General features: G+C 37.5%; 1 protein-coding gene across 2 annotated transcripts in view; it reads left to right on the plus strand.

Annotated features, from left to right (window-relative positions):
* The first annotated feature begins 593 nt into the window (after nt 1-593).
* The window catches only part of LOC143356194 (uncharacterized), a 54,864-nt gene continuing 39,441 nt past the window's right edge, over nt 594-16,016 (plus strand). For both annotated transcript variants that reach the window (XM_076791683.1, XM_076791682.1), the window contains exons 1-4: nt 594-768; nt 6,265-6,384; nt 6,506-6,623; nt 10,327-10,573. In XM_076791683.1, the coding sequence (XP_076647798.1) occupies nt 628-768; nt 6,265-6,384; nt 6,506-6,623; nt 10,327-10,573 (626 nt within the window). In that variant the 5' untranslated portion in view covers nt 594-627. The remainder of the gene's footprint in view (nt 769-6,264; nt 6,385-6,505; nt 6,624-10,326; nt 10,574-16,016) is intronic.

The raw sequence follows: 16,016 nt of genomic DNA on the forward strand, positions 1-16,016 counted from the left end.
AATTACAGTTCTCAAACTTCAAAATGTTTTACTATGAGACAACTGAAATAAATTAGTTATTTGTAAAAGATCATTAATCTACCATAGTGTATGATAACTAAGCGATTTCCTTATTATTATATAATCATATAAACAGATATGGCAGATAGTAAGCTATCCAAAACTTACAGAATTCCAATGCATGTGAAACGAGAGCGTTACCATCTTCCATCAGATTAAAGTTATTCAATAAGCTAGGTTGTACAAGAAGTGTCGTCCATTCTTACGTGAATACTACAAACTTACGTAACGTGACTATAAGTACACTGAGAAAGAAAGTACACTTCGCGTGTCGTTTGGTTCCAAAAACGGTGTCAAAAACGGAAATTTCAGAGAATTGTAACAATTTTGCTGATTCCATAATTTAGTCTTTCACATGGTGCTGTTATTTTCTTAACCCCGCTAATCAAATCGATCGATTCGTGATGGAACTCTATAATCCAAACGAATTACAATCAATTTCTAAGGACAGGCGAGCCGACAGCAATTTGGAATGAGAGTAGGATAGTATGAATAAAATATGGTGACGCGGTCTGGTTGGACGATATTTCTTATTCTTTCTACAGACGTTCTTCGGTGTCAGGCGAGATGGAAGTATTCCAAGGAAACTATAAAATATATTATTCGTTGATGTGCTTCATGGGACTCTGGCCCTACAACAATTCTATTCCAACAAAGATTTATAGATCCGCTGTTCTTACGCTGATATGCGGCGCTATGGTGATACAGGTGATAAAGATTCAATTCGCAGTGAAACGTTTCCATTTGTCTAATGTGTCATTTGTCTAATCGCGTCGAAAAGTGAGAAATATTTAGCACTGTACGACCGAGTAAACGCATAACATGATTATTCAAGTATAAATGTACTTTTGATCTGCCTAGACAATTGTTATTAATTTTTTAAATCTGTTTTTATAGAAAAGCTACACTTGAATATATAACGGTTAGAAAACAATACATGTCATGTACTGTCCGTCCGCCAGATAATGGCTAGGTAAAATCTTTATGTTCTCATTCTATCCTGACTCTACCTCTACCATCGCACACATCGTTGCTATTGATCGAAGACCGACAACAAGACCGAGTGAAATGCAACGATGACTACACTGGATTAAGAGACTACGCTGATGCTATGAAATCATGCTACAGTCACAAAGGTCTCTATCGTAACTGCCAACATTTTACCCCATCACCGGAGGGATCTCCCATGGAATCAGTCAATCGGTAAACACACTCGACGACCGAGCTAGCGACGGGTCGAGTATCGGTGAGACTCACCCTAATGCAAGCGAAGCAAAAGATTGCAACTTTCCTAATTTTGTATTGTTTTTTACGAAACTTTTACCATCGCATTCGTTTCGTTTTTCTAATTAAAATGACATCAAACACGGTACAGTGAATCCGGAATATACGTCGCCGAGACTTCTGAGTTAGCCGTCGCGGAATTATCCTCACTACCGCGAGGTATATCCTGTGAGGAGCCAAGAAGCTCGAGAGCCACCGCCGCCGAGGAGTGTGAACATAACAGTGAGTGAGACCAGGGGACCACTACTAATCCAATATGAAAACTTAAATATGATATAATATAATATGATATAATTCGTCATGAACGATGAAAGTTACTTCCCATTACAATTATATTAACGGAAAATGAATGTAAATATGATCCGAATTGTATCGTGTTTGGTATTATTTTAATCAGAAAAATTCAACTAATATATTGGGGAAAGTGTCGTAAAAAAGAAATCGTAGTAAAAAAGTTCAAGTTTTGATTTAAAAGCCTGAGCTCACGCGAGTCTTTCATCTTTCCCGAACGCTTTGACTCTCCGCGTCTCTTTCTTTCCCATACACTGTCCTTCTTTGGGTCCGAAACTTGAATCGTTCATTACACAAGTAAATATCATCGGAATCATATCATATTTGGTTTCATTTTAATCAGAAAAATGCTACGAATATGTTGGTGAAAGTCCCATAAAAAAATAATGAAAAATAAAAAGTTCTCGAGCTTCGCTGTCCTTTTCTACGTTTGGCACTGCATTAAAGAATACTTGGGTATCGTCAGCAGTATTTCTCCGCTGTGACTTTGACAGCTAACTCAAAGGACGCACGAATTACGATGTGTTTACAGACCGCGGCAAACTGTAAATGACGGTGACTATCGCTGTCCTTTTCTAAATTCGGCACTCCATTAAAGAATAGTAGGGTCTCGTCAGTAGCATTTCCCCGCTGTGACTTTGACAGATATCTCATAGGACACACGAATTACGACGTGTTTACAGATCACGGCGAACTGTAAATGGCGGTGACTATCGCTGTCCTTCTTTACGTTCGGCACTGAATCAAAGAATAGTGTTCCGACGACGACAAGACCCGGGCTGCTGATATACATATAACGCGGATTCACTGTATAGGTATCATCATAATTACTTGTGTAATTATTGATTAATATTTCGGGCGTGAAAGAGGACGGTGAACTTAATAGAAAGAGAAGCATAGAGTCGAAACGTCGAACGTCAGTCCTCTTTCTTTTTCAATCGCTATCCTTCTCTACGTTCGGCACACTACAAAGAATCTACTACAACCACCTCTACTAGAACTGTCGCTCGGCAGACCTGACAATACCACAGTTACAAAGATACAAACTACTATATTCCACTCGGTTTCGGTCTAACTTGTTGTCGTTCTTCCTCATCGTCTTCGACCAATAGCGACAAGGCATGCGGTGGTAGGAGAACCAGGATAGATTGAGACCGTATTCTTTGTCCAGCCATCATCTGACGGACGAACAGCACAGTTGCGGACAATAGTTTAATTGTAAGACGAAAAGTAAAAGCGAAAGTAATTGTTTATTTTATATGGAAAACATAAATGGAGTATTTATACTTTTGTAGTAGCAGATTAATCATTCTTTTACGTACAGGTAACCCTCCTACAACACGGCATCTTATAACACGGTTTCGCTACCTGTACGTAACCCGCCTTTTTGTACTGGCTCTGGGTCTCATACAACACGGCATTTTCTAGGAACCTATCTACCGTGTTATTGGAGGGTTACCTGTATTAAAGATTAAGGTTTATTTCTGAACGTATTAAATATAAGAAAGCTTAAAACTATACATAAAAAACGAATTATTAACAATAAGATATAAAATTGTAATTTCCGTTTAATCATTTTATCCAGTGTCCTTTTATGTTTTATCGTCTCAGTATATCTTTTCGGTATCGAATCTATTACTTGTGGACACTTATCAACAAATCATTATCAACTTACCCTGATAGTGGACAATCCGGTCTATTTCGCCGTTACGGGCGGAAAAGTGACGTCGCCGAAATTGCAACATCACAGTTTATTTTAATATTCTTCTAAGGTTTTTACTGTTTTAAATTACACCCACTCATTTTTGTCATGAATGCATAAAATCCGCTGTCTAGTTATCACTAGACTCTAGGTGCAATTTAAAACAGTGAAAATATTAAAAGACTTTGAGAGTATTAATATAATATTTTCACTACGTTAAAATTATGAGTGGGAAATAGAAATTTATATTTACCTCCTGTGTCTTGCAATTGATGCACAAACTTTTTATTTTGTATAAAAATCCAGAGTCTAGTTATTACTATACAATAGATTGAATGGAAAAGCAGTACTTCTATAACATGCGAAATATTGAAAACATAATTAGTCGTCTTGAACTTTTGTCCGCTACTGCATATGTATGCTGTCACGTCACCCGAATTTTCATTCCCGTCCGACGGGAGAAAACCTGGGCGACACCGGGTATTTACAGGCCCGGAGGCCGGGTCACGTTCGGCCGCGCGATACGCGGTCCACCCGGGACAAACGGAAGCTCGCTGATCCGATTTTCGCGAATGCTTTTTCTCGGTTCGGAAATATGAACGGGAGCCAGGCACTCGCAAGTGCCAAGTGGGAGGTTCCTAAAAAATTCACCTAAAATTCATTCTTGGAAATTCTGAATGTTGATATTTAAACTTAAATTGCGGCGAAAGGGTCAGGAAGGGTCTCAAGATTTTTTACACAAAGATAGTTCAATATTATACCTTGCCAAAACGATCAGTGCCAGACCAAAATCTATTAAAGGATTTGTTGTATGCTTCCATAAATGGGCAGAAAACAGAGATTTCCGATTAGCCCATATTACTTACTTAATGTTTAACAACTTTTAAAAAAATATTTTTGCCAAATAAGCATTGTACCTGTGGCAATGTCTCTACAAATTTTCAAACAAATTCGTTGGATAGTTTCGTTTTTGCCGCTTTTTGGCCATTTGGCACCGCTGTGCAGCACCCCGCTGTCCGGCCGGATTCGCATTCAATCAACTCGCCCGCACGCCGACCGACGGTCTCGTGCCCTTTGCGACTCTACTTCTCGCGTGATTCTAGGCCCTAACAAGTTCCGCCTATCGCGACGCGAATTTTAACTAGTGTTCCTGATTTCTCAACATTTTCATTTCTCGAGAAATGAGAAACAAGACTATCTTTCTCGAGAATTCTCGAGAATTTTTAATGAAATAAAAAAATATTGGGAAACTTATAATATTTAGAATATCGTTAATAATATTTATCGAAAGGGCAAAAAACTTTAACTTAGTGTTTATTCCTGTTCAATATGTACATAACTTTAAAAACAAGGAAAAAATAGACGCTAAATATAACCCATAAATTTATTTATTTAAAACCAAACTTTTAGAAAGTGAAACATTAAGCTTTTGTTTTGTAATGACTTCTTAAGAAGCATAATGCGTCTAATGTAGAATCAGACAATCTACTCCTTTTTTTTTGTAACAAAATCTGTAGCCGTAGAAAAACTTCTTTCATTTTGTGTGGATGTTGGCTTTATCGTATACAGAACATCCAAAAGTTGTTGAAGATTGGGTGTCCTTTTGGGTTGCATTACCTCACATCGACATGCATTCGCATCAATTATTATAAATTTTCACATTGCAAACATGCATACGTAGGCATTGATATGCTGCCTGTAGATATGCTTATACGTACGCGACTGATTGGTAATATGCAATTTGAGTTAACTGAAAATTCATTTCCGAAAATATGTTATAAAATAAATGAGATTCAGGAGTAGCCATTTTTCAAATAATATATACCCAAAGAAAACAATTTGTTAAATAATTGCTCATGGATGCATTTTTACAATCTCAATATTCGCAATTTAAAAATATTAGAATCCGCCATTTTGACGGGTCCCGTAAAACTAGTGTTAAGCGACTATTCTCAACTTCGGTCAACGACACAGTGACCTACTTCGCTGTGGCTCGGCAGCGCGGAAGCGAGGCGTCCCCCACTTTCCTAAATTTTCCTACCCCAGCGCGACGCTCGGACCTATCGTGTAGTCTCGCACGGCAGGAAAAGGGGCCCGGGTTCCCCTAGGACCCGGCTACGGTCCTGCAAATTCGCGTCGCTCCAAGTGGCGCGGCGTTCAAAACGCGTTACTACTCTTCCCTTAGGATTTTCGACTTTCCCAGGGAGAGCGCTCGCGACTGCCGTTATCCCATCGGCACTGCCAAAGGGCGGCCCGGACTCTCGTTATCTGCTCGGAGGGACGTAGGCAATTCTGCCACGTCACAATGCATATACATAAGTGGTAGAAACGATCTCAATGTGATCTAAAATCACGAACCGGTATCAGAATGAATTATATAAGTCAAAATTTCACAGAATGATACAGCACAAAACCTGAGTATCGACAGTGATGCAGTTTTTTTCGATATAAGACGACGATTTTTTCTTCACAACAAGACAATCTCTATCCCCTCTTCTTCTTTGGAAGTTAAAATAATTCATTATTTAATTAAATGATTATTTGTTATCTTATTTCAAATGAAATATGCTCAACCCTGTTATTATAGTAGGATTTCCAAACTACATACCTCTATGTTATTACAAAGAATGGTTACAGTGTAACAAACTGCTTCTCGTGTGTGCTGTTATATCCTCGAATATCGATGCAAAGTGTGCAACTATCGATGTGTATAATGATAATTATATGAAAATAATATTGACCACGTACCGCCAAAATAATCATTTTGGGAATCAATTCTCCAAAAAATACTTTATTGCGAAACACATTGATTTACATGTTTAATTTATTTTTGTCCGAGGAATCAGATCGTCGATATTGCTTCGTGACAAATGATATTCTGCCCACAAAGATTTACTGTTTTTAAAAATAGATGAAATATTTTTCAGCTATCCACCATGAGAAACTCGGAAATGACGCTAAACGACATAATTGTGCAGATTTCGTTCTGTTTTTCGTTATTAATAGAAGCTACACGATACTTTACTTCTCTTTTAACATTATCATCGGTGAGTTCAAAAATACGCCGTTCTTGTTTCAACCGTATATCGAACAAAGGAACTAATAATTAATTATATCCATTAAGCATAATATCTATAAAGTTATTATTTTCTTTGCACGTTGTTTAAGATAAAATATGTATTTGAGAATATGCAGAAGGATTATACTAAGGTGAAGGATTCCGTCGAAGTCGAGCTGTTATTGAAACATTCGATAATAGCGAAGCGCATTATGCAGTCATACTTCGGTATAAACATTCAACAGACAGCTTATTTATTAGTCAACAAATTCAAACTTTGTTTTAAATCTACATTGTCAATTGAATAATTCCGAGGAGGTAGGTCATGCCTAGACTGCGGATTTTTATTTAGAATACAAATGTTCTAAATCGCTTATAAGTGGCCTGCGAATTTTATGCATTTATGACAAAAATGAATTAAGAACATCAACGTATTAGTTTCAGCTTAATAAGATAATTGGACGAAGAAAGACATTTTTATTTGGGTTCCGTGTCTTACAATCGATGCAGACGGGTTTTATTTTGCATAAAGATCCGCAGTCTACTTATAAGAAATAGAAATTAGACTAAAATATACTTCTTCTGTCAATAAGTTTAATAAGTCAAAAATAATGTGGCAATACTCTTAAATTCTTCTAATGTCTTTACAGTATTGTTTTTCAGTCATCCACTTTTGCTATTGTTAGGTATGGAGAATATTTCTCCGTTCGACTTTCTCTCAGGAATATTACGAGTTCATCGCAGGAAGGAAACGCCCTAGATAACCTCCGCATATCCCTTCATATAAAAATCGAGCTACAGTCTGGATTCATTGGAAAGGAAAAAAAATAGGAATGTAATTCTGCATCACTCAAGTACTCCATATGGGCATTCCCAACCATTTTTGAGAATATATTGTAACGAGTCCGTTTCCCGGCGGAGCTCGTACACTGGTTCCTCGCGGCCGGATTTGGCTCGCCGTGCCAGGGTTCGCGGCGGGATAACGCGAGGGTTACGGCGGGACGCGGACGGTCGAGCACGGGTGATTAACGACACGAGTCTTCTAAATGTTCGTCACTGTCCCGGCTTCGCGTTTCGGGGGTCGGCGGTCGCAATTCGGGTCTCGCGCGCGTGTCGGATCACGGCGGGGTCATGGCCGTACGCAGCGGCGTATCCGGACCAGGGCAACCTCGGCGGACGGAGAGCCCGTGCCCCAGGACGGCCGGCGTTTCGCCGGTCGCGGGTGGTTCGCTCTCCGAGGGTGTAGGGCGGAGGCGGAGATGTCGGGTTTAACGGGAAAGAAGGTTACTTACCCTGGTTCCGGTCTCGATCGCTCGGCGTTCGGGTCGGCGCTCCAGGTATTCCAGCACGCAGCGGCGTGTTCGGGGTTTGCGGGTCGCGCGGATACTTCGGCACCACTCGCGGTTATAATTCCGCGGACAGAATATGCGCTAGCGGCTCGGGTTAATGTTCGGCTTCTCGGCGTCGCGGAGAACGGTTCCGGTCGTGCTCGGGCGGTCGGTATCGGCGGCTGGCGATCTTATCGGAAAAGCACGTCTGTACGCGAACGTGGCGGAAAGCCAAAGAGGCCGTCGCTCTCGTGTGCTAGGCGAGGGGGTGCGGCGCGGTACGGTTCGCGGCCGGCTTTTCCGGTGTCGTCACGCATCCGGTACGACGGTATCGCATCATGGCGGGTTCCGGTTCCCGCCAAGATCGGTTCGGCGGTGCGGGGATCGCGGGGGCGCTCGCGGGTACCGGCGGATCTCGGTATCCGCCGGTCGTGTTCGGGGCGGTTCGAGTTCGGGGCGCGTACAGTTAGGAACAGGCCTGGCTCGGTCAGGTCTGTTACAATATAAACCCTTTAATTTTTCTCTCGTTGGTTCAGAATCGTATAATCACGCGTAAAGCCACGTTGTACCACGTTCATAAGAGTCATTTTCCTGTGAGATCGGGTTAAAGTTCCCTTTCGAATCAAGTTAATCTTATTAGATTCCGCTAGTCCGGTAATGTTCTACTTGGCATTCATAAATTACTCTTAGACCCCATGGTGCCAGTGCGTCAATACCGAGCATCCTAGGTAATAATTAGTTTATTTTACACTTCCATTAAAATCAATCACGACACCAAAACTCTTGTAACGCACAATTAGTGAAAATGCTATTTGGTAATTTGTGCAATCTCTAAAACCCTCAATTATCGTTCAATATCCTAATATAGTAATTGAATGTTCCTACACGATTCAGTCTTACCGCTCAGATTGTATCAAGTAAATTATATTATTAGAGTTACGAGGCCTACTAACAATCTCAGCGACTGATTCCGCATCAGGTTCGTTCGCGACATACCGTAATTTAAATAGAGATTTCTCCAATCTAGTGGCTCCCTAATTTCGCATTGGATTCGTCCACGAAAACTATACCATCCTACAGCTCCCTGATTTCGCATCAGGTTCGTCCGCGCACCAAACTAACAAATTCATATCATATTCCAAGGGTAATAACCGCTCCACCGGCCTAACGTACTGCTCGCGGCCTTGCACAGAGCACGAGACAATACTAAAAAATAAGAATAAAAAATAAATTCTTTAAAAAATTCCAATTATTTCCAAATTATAATTATTTTTTACATCCAATTATTATTAATAAAAATTCCAATTTACGAAGTATGAAATCTAAGAAATGTTTCTCGCACCTTATTAGTTATATTATGTAGTTTGTAATACTATCCACAATTTTTACTAAATACATGACTATTGTTATAACTAAAACGTAAAATCGAATATAAAATTCGATACGTTTCCTGAAACATGTGCTATTTGCTGAATAGCACCCGATTAATTTGATTTTTACAAGTTATATTTAGTCTTATAAGGGCTTTCGAAACTCATAAAATTTTTTTGAAATATGAACAAATTGTCCCAATTTTTCATGTTAAGTGTTTATCAATTCTGACTCCAGTTTTTAAAAAAGTACCGCAAAGTACCTCCCTGATTTGTTTGCATACGACTTCTAACGTGCACATCAAACGTAAAGTAATGATCTTATTTGCCAAAATTTGCCCGGATCGGAAAAAATAGCCAGAACGTAACGCGTTCAGTCTCGAGGCGTACGCAACGGTTACCGCGTGTCGTATTTCATGCATTTTCACACAAAAGTTGGTCAGTAATTATGCGATAATAAATTGCGATAAAAATGACAAGAAAAGGTTATATTTAATTAAAAAATAAACACCACTTCAATTTAATTTAGCAACATTGTATTTTGTAAAACTCGCAGTCTTGTCATGTCCCTTTGGAATTGTTTTTCCAATGTTTCGCCACGTTTAATAAAAACTATTTTTCCGTACTGTTCAGTTCTTCTATCTAAACAAAATTATCTTGTATTTTTATCGTGGTTAAAATAGGAATCGTTATTAGTAGACTGCGGATTTTTATGCGAAATAAAAATTATCTATACTAATTGTAAAAAATACAAGCCAAATAATTGTCATTCTTCCTTTAACAATTTCAGCGAGATGGAAACAAAACATAGGCATTCTTAACTTTTTTTAATACTTTTTTTGTTTTAAATTGCATCTACACATTCGTATAATAAATTCATCCAATCCGCAATCTAGTTATAAGCTATTTTTAATTGTCTTTGTAGTTCTTAAAAATATTAATTATACCGCGGTGATTGAAGAACATTTCCTCAAGTTAGCCATATTATAGTACACAAGAAGAAGAAATACTTTCTTATAATATGGATATGTATGGTTTCACGATGTGTTTATAGAATTGTAATACAAGACATACACGAGCTTCTACTGACTTTTGGAAAAACAATACCAAAAAAAAAAAACAGTAAAAACTATCTAATACCCGGTCGTGAAAACCTGAAATCTCACCAAAAAAATCATATAATGGCATTTCCAGAAGAAATCGTTACTAACATAACATCATTCTGGATTTTAGCTCTAACATGTGGAGGAACAATGTGTCTATTTTTAACATTAGGAATGTCTACATTACTGCAATCAGATATTCAACTTCGCTTCCTACATCACTTAGGATTCTATTACAACGAGAGAAGCCTGCGAAGTAATTTTACTTGTTGGTATCTACTGATGTCAGTAATGTTTGGTTTATCAACGGTAGCATGTACGGAAGGATCGATTTGTGTTTTTGCCACCTATCTAAGTGGGTTACTGGAAATCGCCAGGTACGTTTTGATTTTCGAATTTATTGCAGCAACACACTCAGTCCTGTACACACATTCGAAAAACGAACGGTTTAGAAGACAAGTACCTTTATAGATTACAATCGAATACTCTATATTTAATTGTTGTTAGTGCCTATCTCACGAAATTGAGAATATTTAAACTGTGATCATTTCGTTGAAAAAAATAGTACAACAATATAATTGGGCTCGTTTCAAGCTTGACCCCTCTACTTTTGCGATCCATCGTTAAGTTTGAAGGACCAAACTTTAAATCGTTCTATAAAACAGCCATAAAATGATTCTAGATTAAGTTTTAAGCAGTTGTTGTAAAGTTTTACAAACAAAAAATTTTACAAACGATCAATTTGTAGCATTTTCGATAAAAAACGTGTCCTCACTTTTGTTATCTGCTATATCATGCACAAATATTCTAGAATAAAATAAAATGAATGATTTTTTTACGAAATTATTATAGTTAAAATATTGTTAATTTCTCGAGAATTGAAAATTTAGTGTTCTAATATTTTTTGAATCCACTGTATATCCTCATAGTCCACTGGATTATAATTTTATATAATTTGTGAATCGAAATCCATACGCAGTCCATACTATCAGAGAGAATAGGAGAGTGCTCACGCCCAGAATTTCTCAGCGTTCCCACTTTCGTGATATCGCTGTTTTTAGCATGGCACAGAACCGAGCAGCTTTTAGCATGGAACAGAACCGGGTAGCTTCTAGCAGGGAACAGAACCGAGCAGTTTATAGCACGGAACAGAACCAAGCAGCTTTTAGCATAAAACCGAACGCACATTATTTTTTTAACCAAGATTAGAAGGTACAGCTTAATTGTTTTATATGAAACATGTAACTAACATATAAATCTTATATACAAAATCTCTAATTAATATAAATTAAGAATAATATTAATTGTAATGATACGTATTTTATTTTTTTTCCAAGTTTGTAGTTGCAAACTTTAGTTGTAAAAAATGGAAAATACGGAAAAATTCGAACAAATACAGATCTCATATCGAAGTTTAAAAGCGACCAACCTGAATATTAATCTAATAATGAGCTATTGTCATCAACACTATCTTAAATTTTTTCATATATTTAGCTACTGTTATTATTAATTAAAAAAAATTTTCTTTCATGAATAAATATTTTTTCCACCTCAGCACCATAAGATTTTTACTAGATGACTTTAAAAACACATTAGAACTATTTTTAAATAACACTGTCCAACAAAATTAAACTTTTTTCGAATTTTGCAATACCTGTTGGGTGATTCTTATACACTTTGTCATCCTAAAACCGAATCTGAAAGTAGAATTGCTCCATCACGCAACGTTTTCGAAAAATTTTGGTTTTTGTACAAATGCCCGATTTTGATACGAAACGACGTGTTACGCAAAAACTAAATACGCGAGGAAGTTCAAATTTGAGTCAAGAGATAGAGGGGACTCTCCTCTACATATTCATGTAGTCAATTATATTTTTATGGACTTCCTAATAGTTGTAAATGGTTGTTAAAGTTTGAAAATGTGCCGACGCGGGTACTTTGTACGCTCTATTTTTGTATTTATGTGAAAAATCCTTTATCTAGCAGGAATTTACTATACAGGAATGCATTCTACAGACATTTCTGGTAAAGAAACCATTCACGAAAAGTATTTGGTTCCCTTAATGTACGAGAAGGATCAGAAAATGTTAATTGACAGCGTGTGCGCGACGCGTTCGCGCCAGACGGCCATTGCAGCCTTTTCGCGACTCGCCAGGGCTGTCGCTATGCGTAGTCGACGCTGGTACCACTCAAGTATGTCTTTGCTTACTATGCTTAATTAAATACATTTTTTTTTGTCTTTTTGGGTGCCAATCATTACAAAAGATTATAAAAATACGAGTTATATTCACATTTCATTGTGGAAATGCTTAATAAAGAAAATTGACCGCAGCAATGCGGTGACTGGAAAATTTTATTTTCAGTAATTGTTGTCTTATCTTTATAATTGTAATACCAATGGACATTCAAGATTCTTCCGATTAAAATAAGTCCAAACACTATGTAAATGGGACTATTTTTATCGATTTTATTGATCGAAGTACATAATTAAGACATAGATCGCTCTATATTAAATCGATAAAATCTCGCGGAAGTGTATAAATCAGCCGGACTGTTTTTGTTCTATTCATGACGAAATTATTTTAAAATCAAAACAAGGAATACAATTCCAGCATTAATCTTTCATCAAGATATTTCAACAATGGAAAAACGTTACAAAGGAAAAGACTTATGTGCGGATGCTTGCTGATTACTGCTGGACACTTATTATTGAAAATCGGGATACCAGGAACAAACGTCAAGCAAGGTGGAAACATTTTAAATTTGTTTACATCAGAAATAGGTAAGTTTTTGTATTCAATTTTCTTTATTAAGCATTTCCACAATGAAATGTGAATATAACTCGTATTTTTATAATCTTTTGTAATGATTGGCACCCAAAAAGACAAAAAAAAATGTATTTAATTAAGCATAGTAAGCAAAGACATACTTGAGTGGTACCAGCGTCGACTACGCATAGCGACAGCCCTGGCGAGTCGCGAAAAGGCTGCAATGGCCGTCTGGCGCGAACGCGTCGCGCACACGCTGTCAATTAACATTTTCTGATCCTTCTCGTACATTAAGGGAACCAAATACTTTTCGTGAATGGTTTCTTTACCAGAAATGTCTGTAGAATGCATTCCTGTATAGTAAATTCCTGCTAGATAAAGGATTTTTCACATAAATACAAAAATAGAGCGTACAAAGTACCCGCGTCGGCACATTTTCAAACTTTAACAACCATTTACAACTATTAGGAAGTCCATAAAAATATAATTGACTATATGAATATGTAGAGGAGAGTCCCTTCTATCTCTTGACTCAAATTTGAACTTTCTCGCGTGTTTAGTTTTTGCGTAACACGTCGTTTCGTATCAAAATCGGGCATTTTTACAAAAACCAAAATTTTTCGAAAACGTTGCGTGATGGAGCAATTCTACTTTCAGATTCGGTTTTAGGATGACAAAGTGTATAAGAATCACCCAACAGGTATCGCAAAATTTTTCTGGTGTTGGACAGTGTAATTTTACTCGAAAACATTCTAGTTTACTCTTTATTTCACCGTTCTACTAATTTTTTATGGGCTGCATTGCAGCTCTGTTTAACACCCCTTTACAACCCAATACCATGGTACCATCCATATTCAAGGAAGAACAATTTTTTGCGACGATCATTGAAAAAATAAAAGTGTTTCCTTCATTTCAGTCCTTTAGTGCGTTGGTGACGTAGCGCCCAGCACACCTACCTGTGTTCTGTGTCACATCTGGAGTTTTATGGTACGCTTGAGTCGCAAGCCAGACCATACAAACGAATGCATCCACAACATCCAGAGACCTGCCTCCAAAACTAATTAAAGGAAGGCTAGACATGCAGTGTGTACTAAACTCCTCAAAAGAGGTGGATTCCAGTCGCTCGTGTCATAAACCGCATTCGATACTTCATCGACAGGGTGATCTTACATATTTCTGTAACAGTTCCTGAACACATTATCATTCATCTGAAACTGCTTTGTACGACATTACACACGACACATAATTTTTATTTTCTAATTTTGTCAAAGTAGTATATATAACAGAATCATACAAGTTTCTACAATTACTTGAAATCCAAAATACAGAGCGTTTCTTCCTCTGCGACTGTAAAAAAAGGACTTTAAAAGAATGTTTAGATAACAGGTGGGCTGTCCTTCCAAAAGGCACCTGTGGCCAGAGTTGGGCATTATTTAGATAGAAAATTATTTAAATAACGATTCGAATAAAAGATACTTTATCTCTATTCGTTATTCCAAGGTTCGAATAAAAAAAGTATCTTTATTTGACGAGTATCAGATAAATAATTTTCTTCGACGAGAATTTATCCGACGAATAAAGATAATTTTTTTTATTCGAAGCGGATTTATTCGAACTTCGAATAATTTTTTCCTCTTTTATCTGTATCTTTTATTCGAAGGCTTTGAATAAATCTTCGAATAACTTTTGCCGAGCGCCGAGCATCAAAGACTCGGCGACGACAGAAGACATACAATGTAAGCGGATGGAGAATCGCGCACGAATGAAAGTTTAAGCTTTTAGATTTTTCAACATATCCTCATAAAATTGTGACGAGCGAATGGAGGGGATTTTCCTGATGAAAATGAGGTCAAATTCGAGTGTAATCGAACAAGTTTCACTGATACGTAATGTTACGATAAAAATTACAATCTCATTAAAGACAGTCCAAATGATGTCGCGTTTGGACTCATTTTGATCGGAACAAGCTCTACAACTCGTTCGTCTTAACAATATTGTTCTGATTAAAAACATACAAGCATAAATTGCCAATAATGCACGATTCTCCATCCGCTTACATTGTGTGCCGTTTGGCAGTTGCTGGGTCTTCGACATTCGGCGCTCGTCGGTCCTCGTCGGCCGTCGTCGCCGTTTATTCGTCGAGCTGGCAAAAGTTATAGCAAAAATTATCGAAGCCTTCGAATAAATCTACGGATAAAAATGCTAAATACAGTCCAATTTGTACCGTGTTTAGTGTCATTTTAATCAGAAGAATGCCACGAATTAGTTGGCGCAATTCCCATAAAAATATCATGAAAAACAATGAAGTTTTGCAATTGGATTGGTAGTTGTTTCACACCGATATCTCGGGACTCTGCAACCTCGGAACTTCAAAGACCAGCGACCGACCAACAGCCTACAATGTAAGCAGACGGAGAATCGTGCATTATTGGCAATTTATGCTTGTATGTTTTTAATCAGAACAATATTGTTAAGACGAACGAGTTGTAGAGCTTGTTCCGATCAAAATGAGTCCAAACGCGACATCATTTGGACTGTCTTTAATGAGATTGTAATTCTTATCGTAACATTACATATCAGTGAAACTTGTTCGATTACACTCGAATTTGACCCCATTTTCATCAGGAAAATCACCTCCATTCGCTCGTCACAATTTCATGAGGATATATTGAAAAATCTAAAAGTTTAAACTTTCATACGTGCGCGATTCTCCATTCGCTTACATTGTATGTCGTCCGTCGTTGCTGGGTCTTTGAAGCTCGACGCTCGGCAAAAGTTATTCCAAGATTTATTCGAAGCCTTCGAATAAAAGATACAGATAAAAGATGAAAAAATTATTCGAAGTTCGAATAAATCCGCTTCGAATAGAAAAAATTATCTTTATTCGTCGGATAAATTCTCGACGAATAAAATTATTTATCCGATACTCGTCCAATAAAGATGCTTTTTTTTATTCGAACCTTCAAATAACAAATAAAGATAAAGTATCTTTTATTCAAATTTTCATTTAAATAATTTTTTATCCCAAATAATGCCCATCTCTGCGAGGGCC

Source organism: Halictus rubicundus, chromosome 8 (assembly GCF_050948215.1).
Source record: "Halictus rubicundus isolate RS-2024b chromosome 8, iyHalRubi1_principal, whole genome shotgun sequence".
NCBI lineage: Eukaryota > Metazoa > Arthropoda > Insecta > Hymenoptera > Halictidae > Halictus > Halictus rubicundus.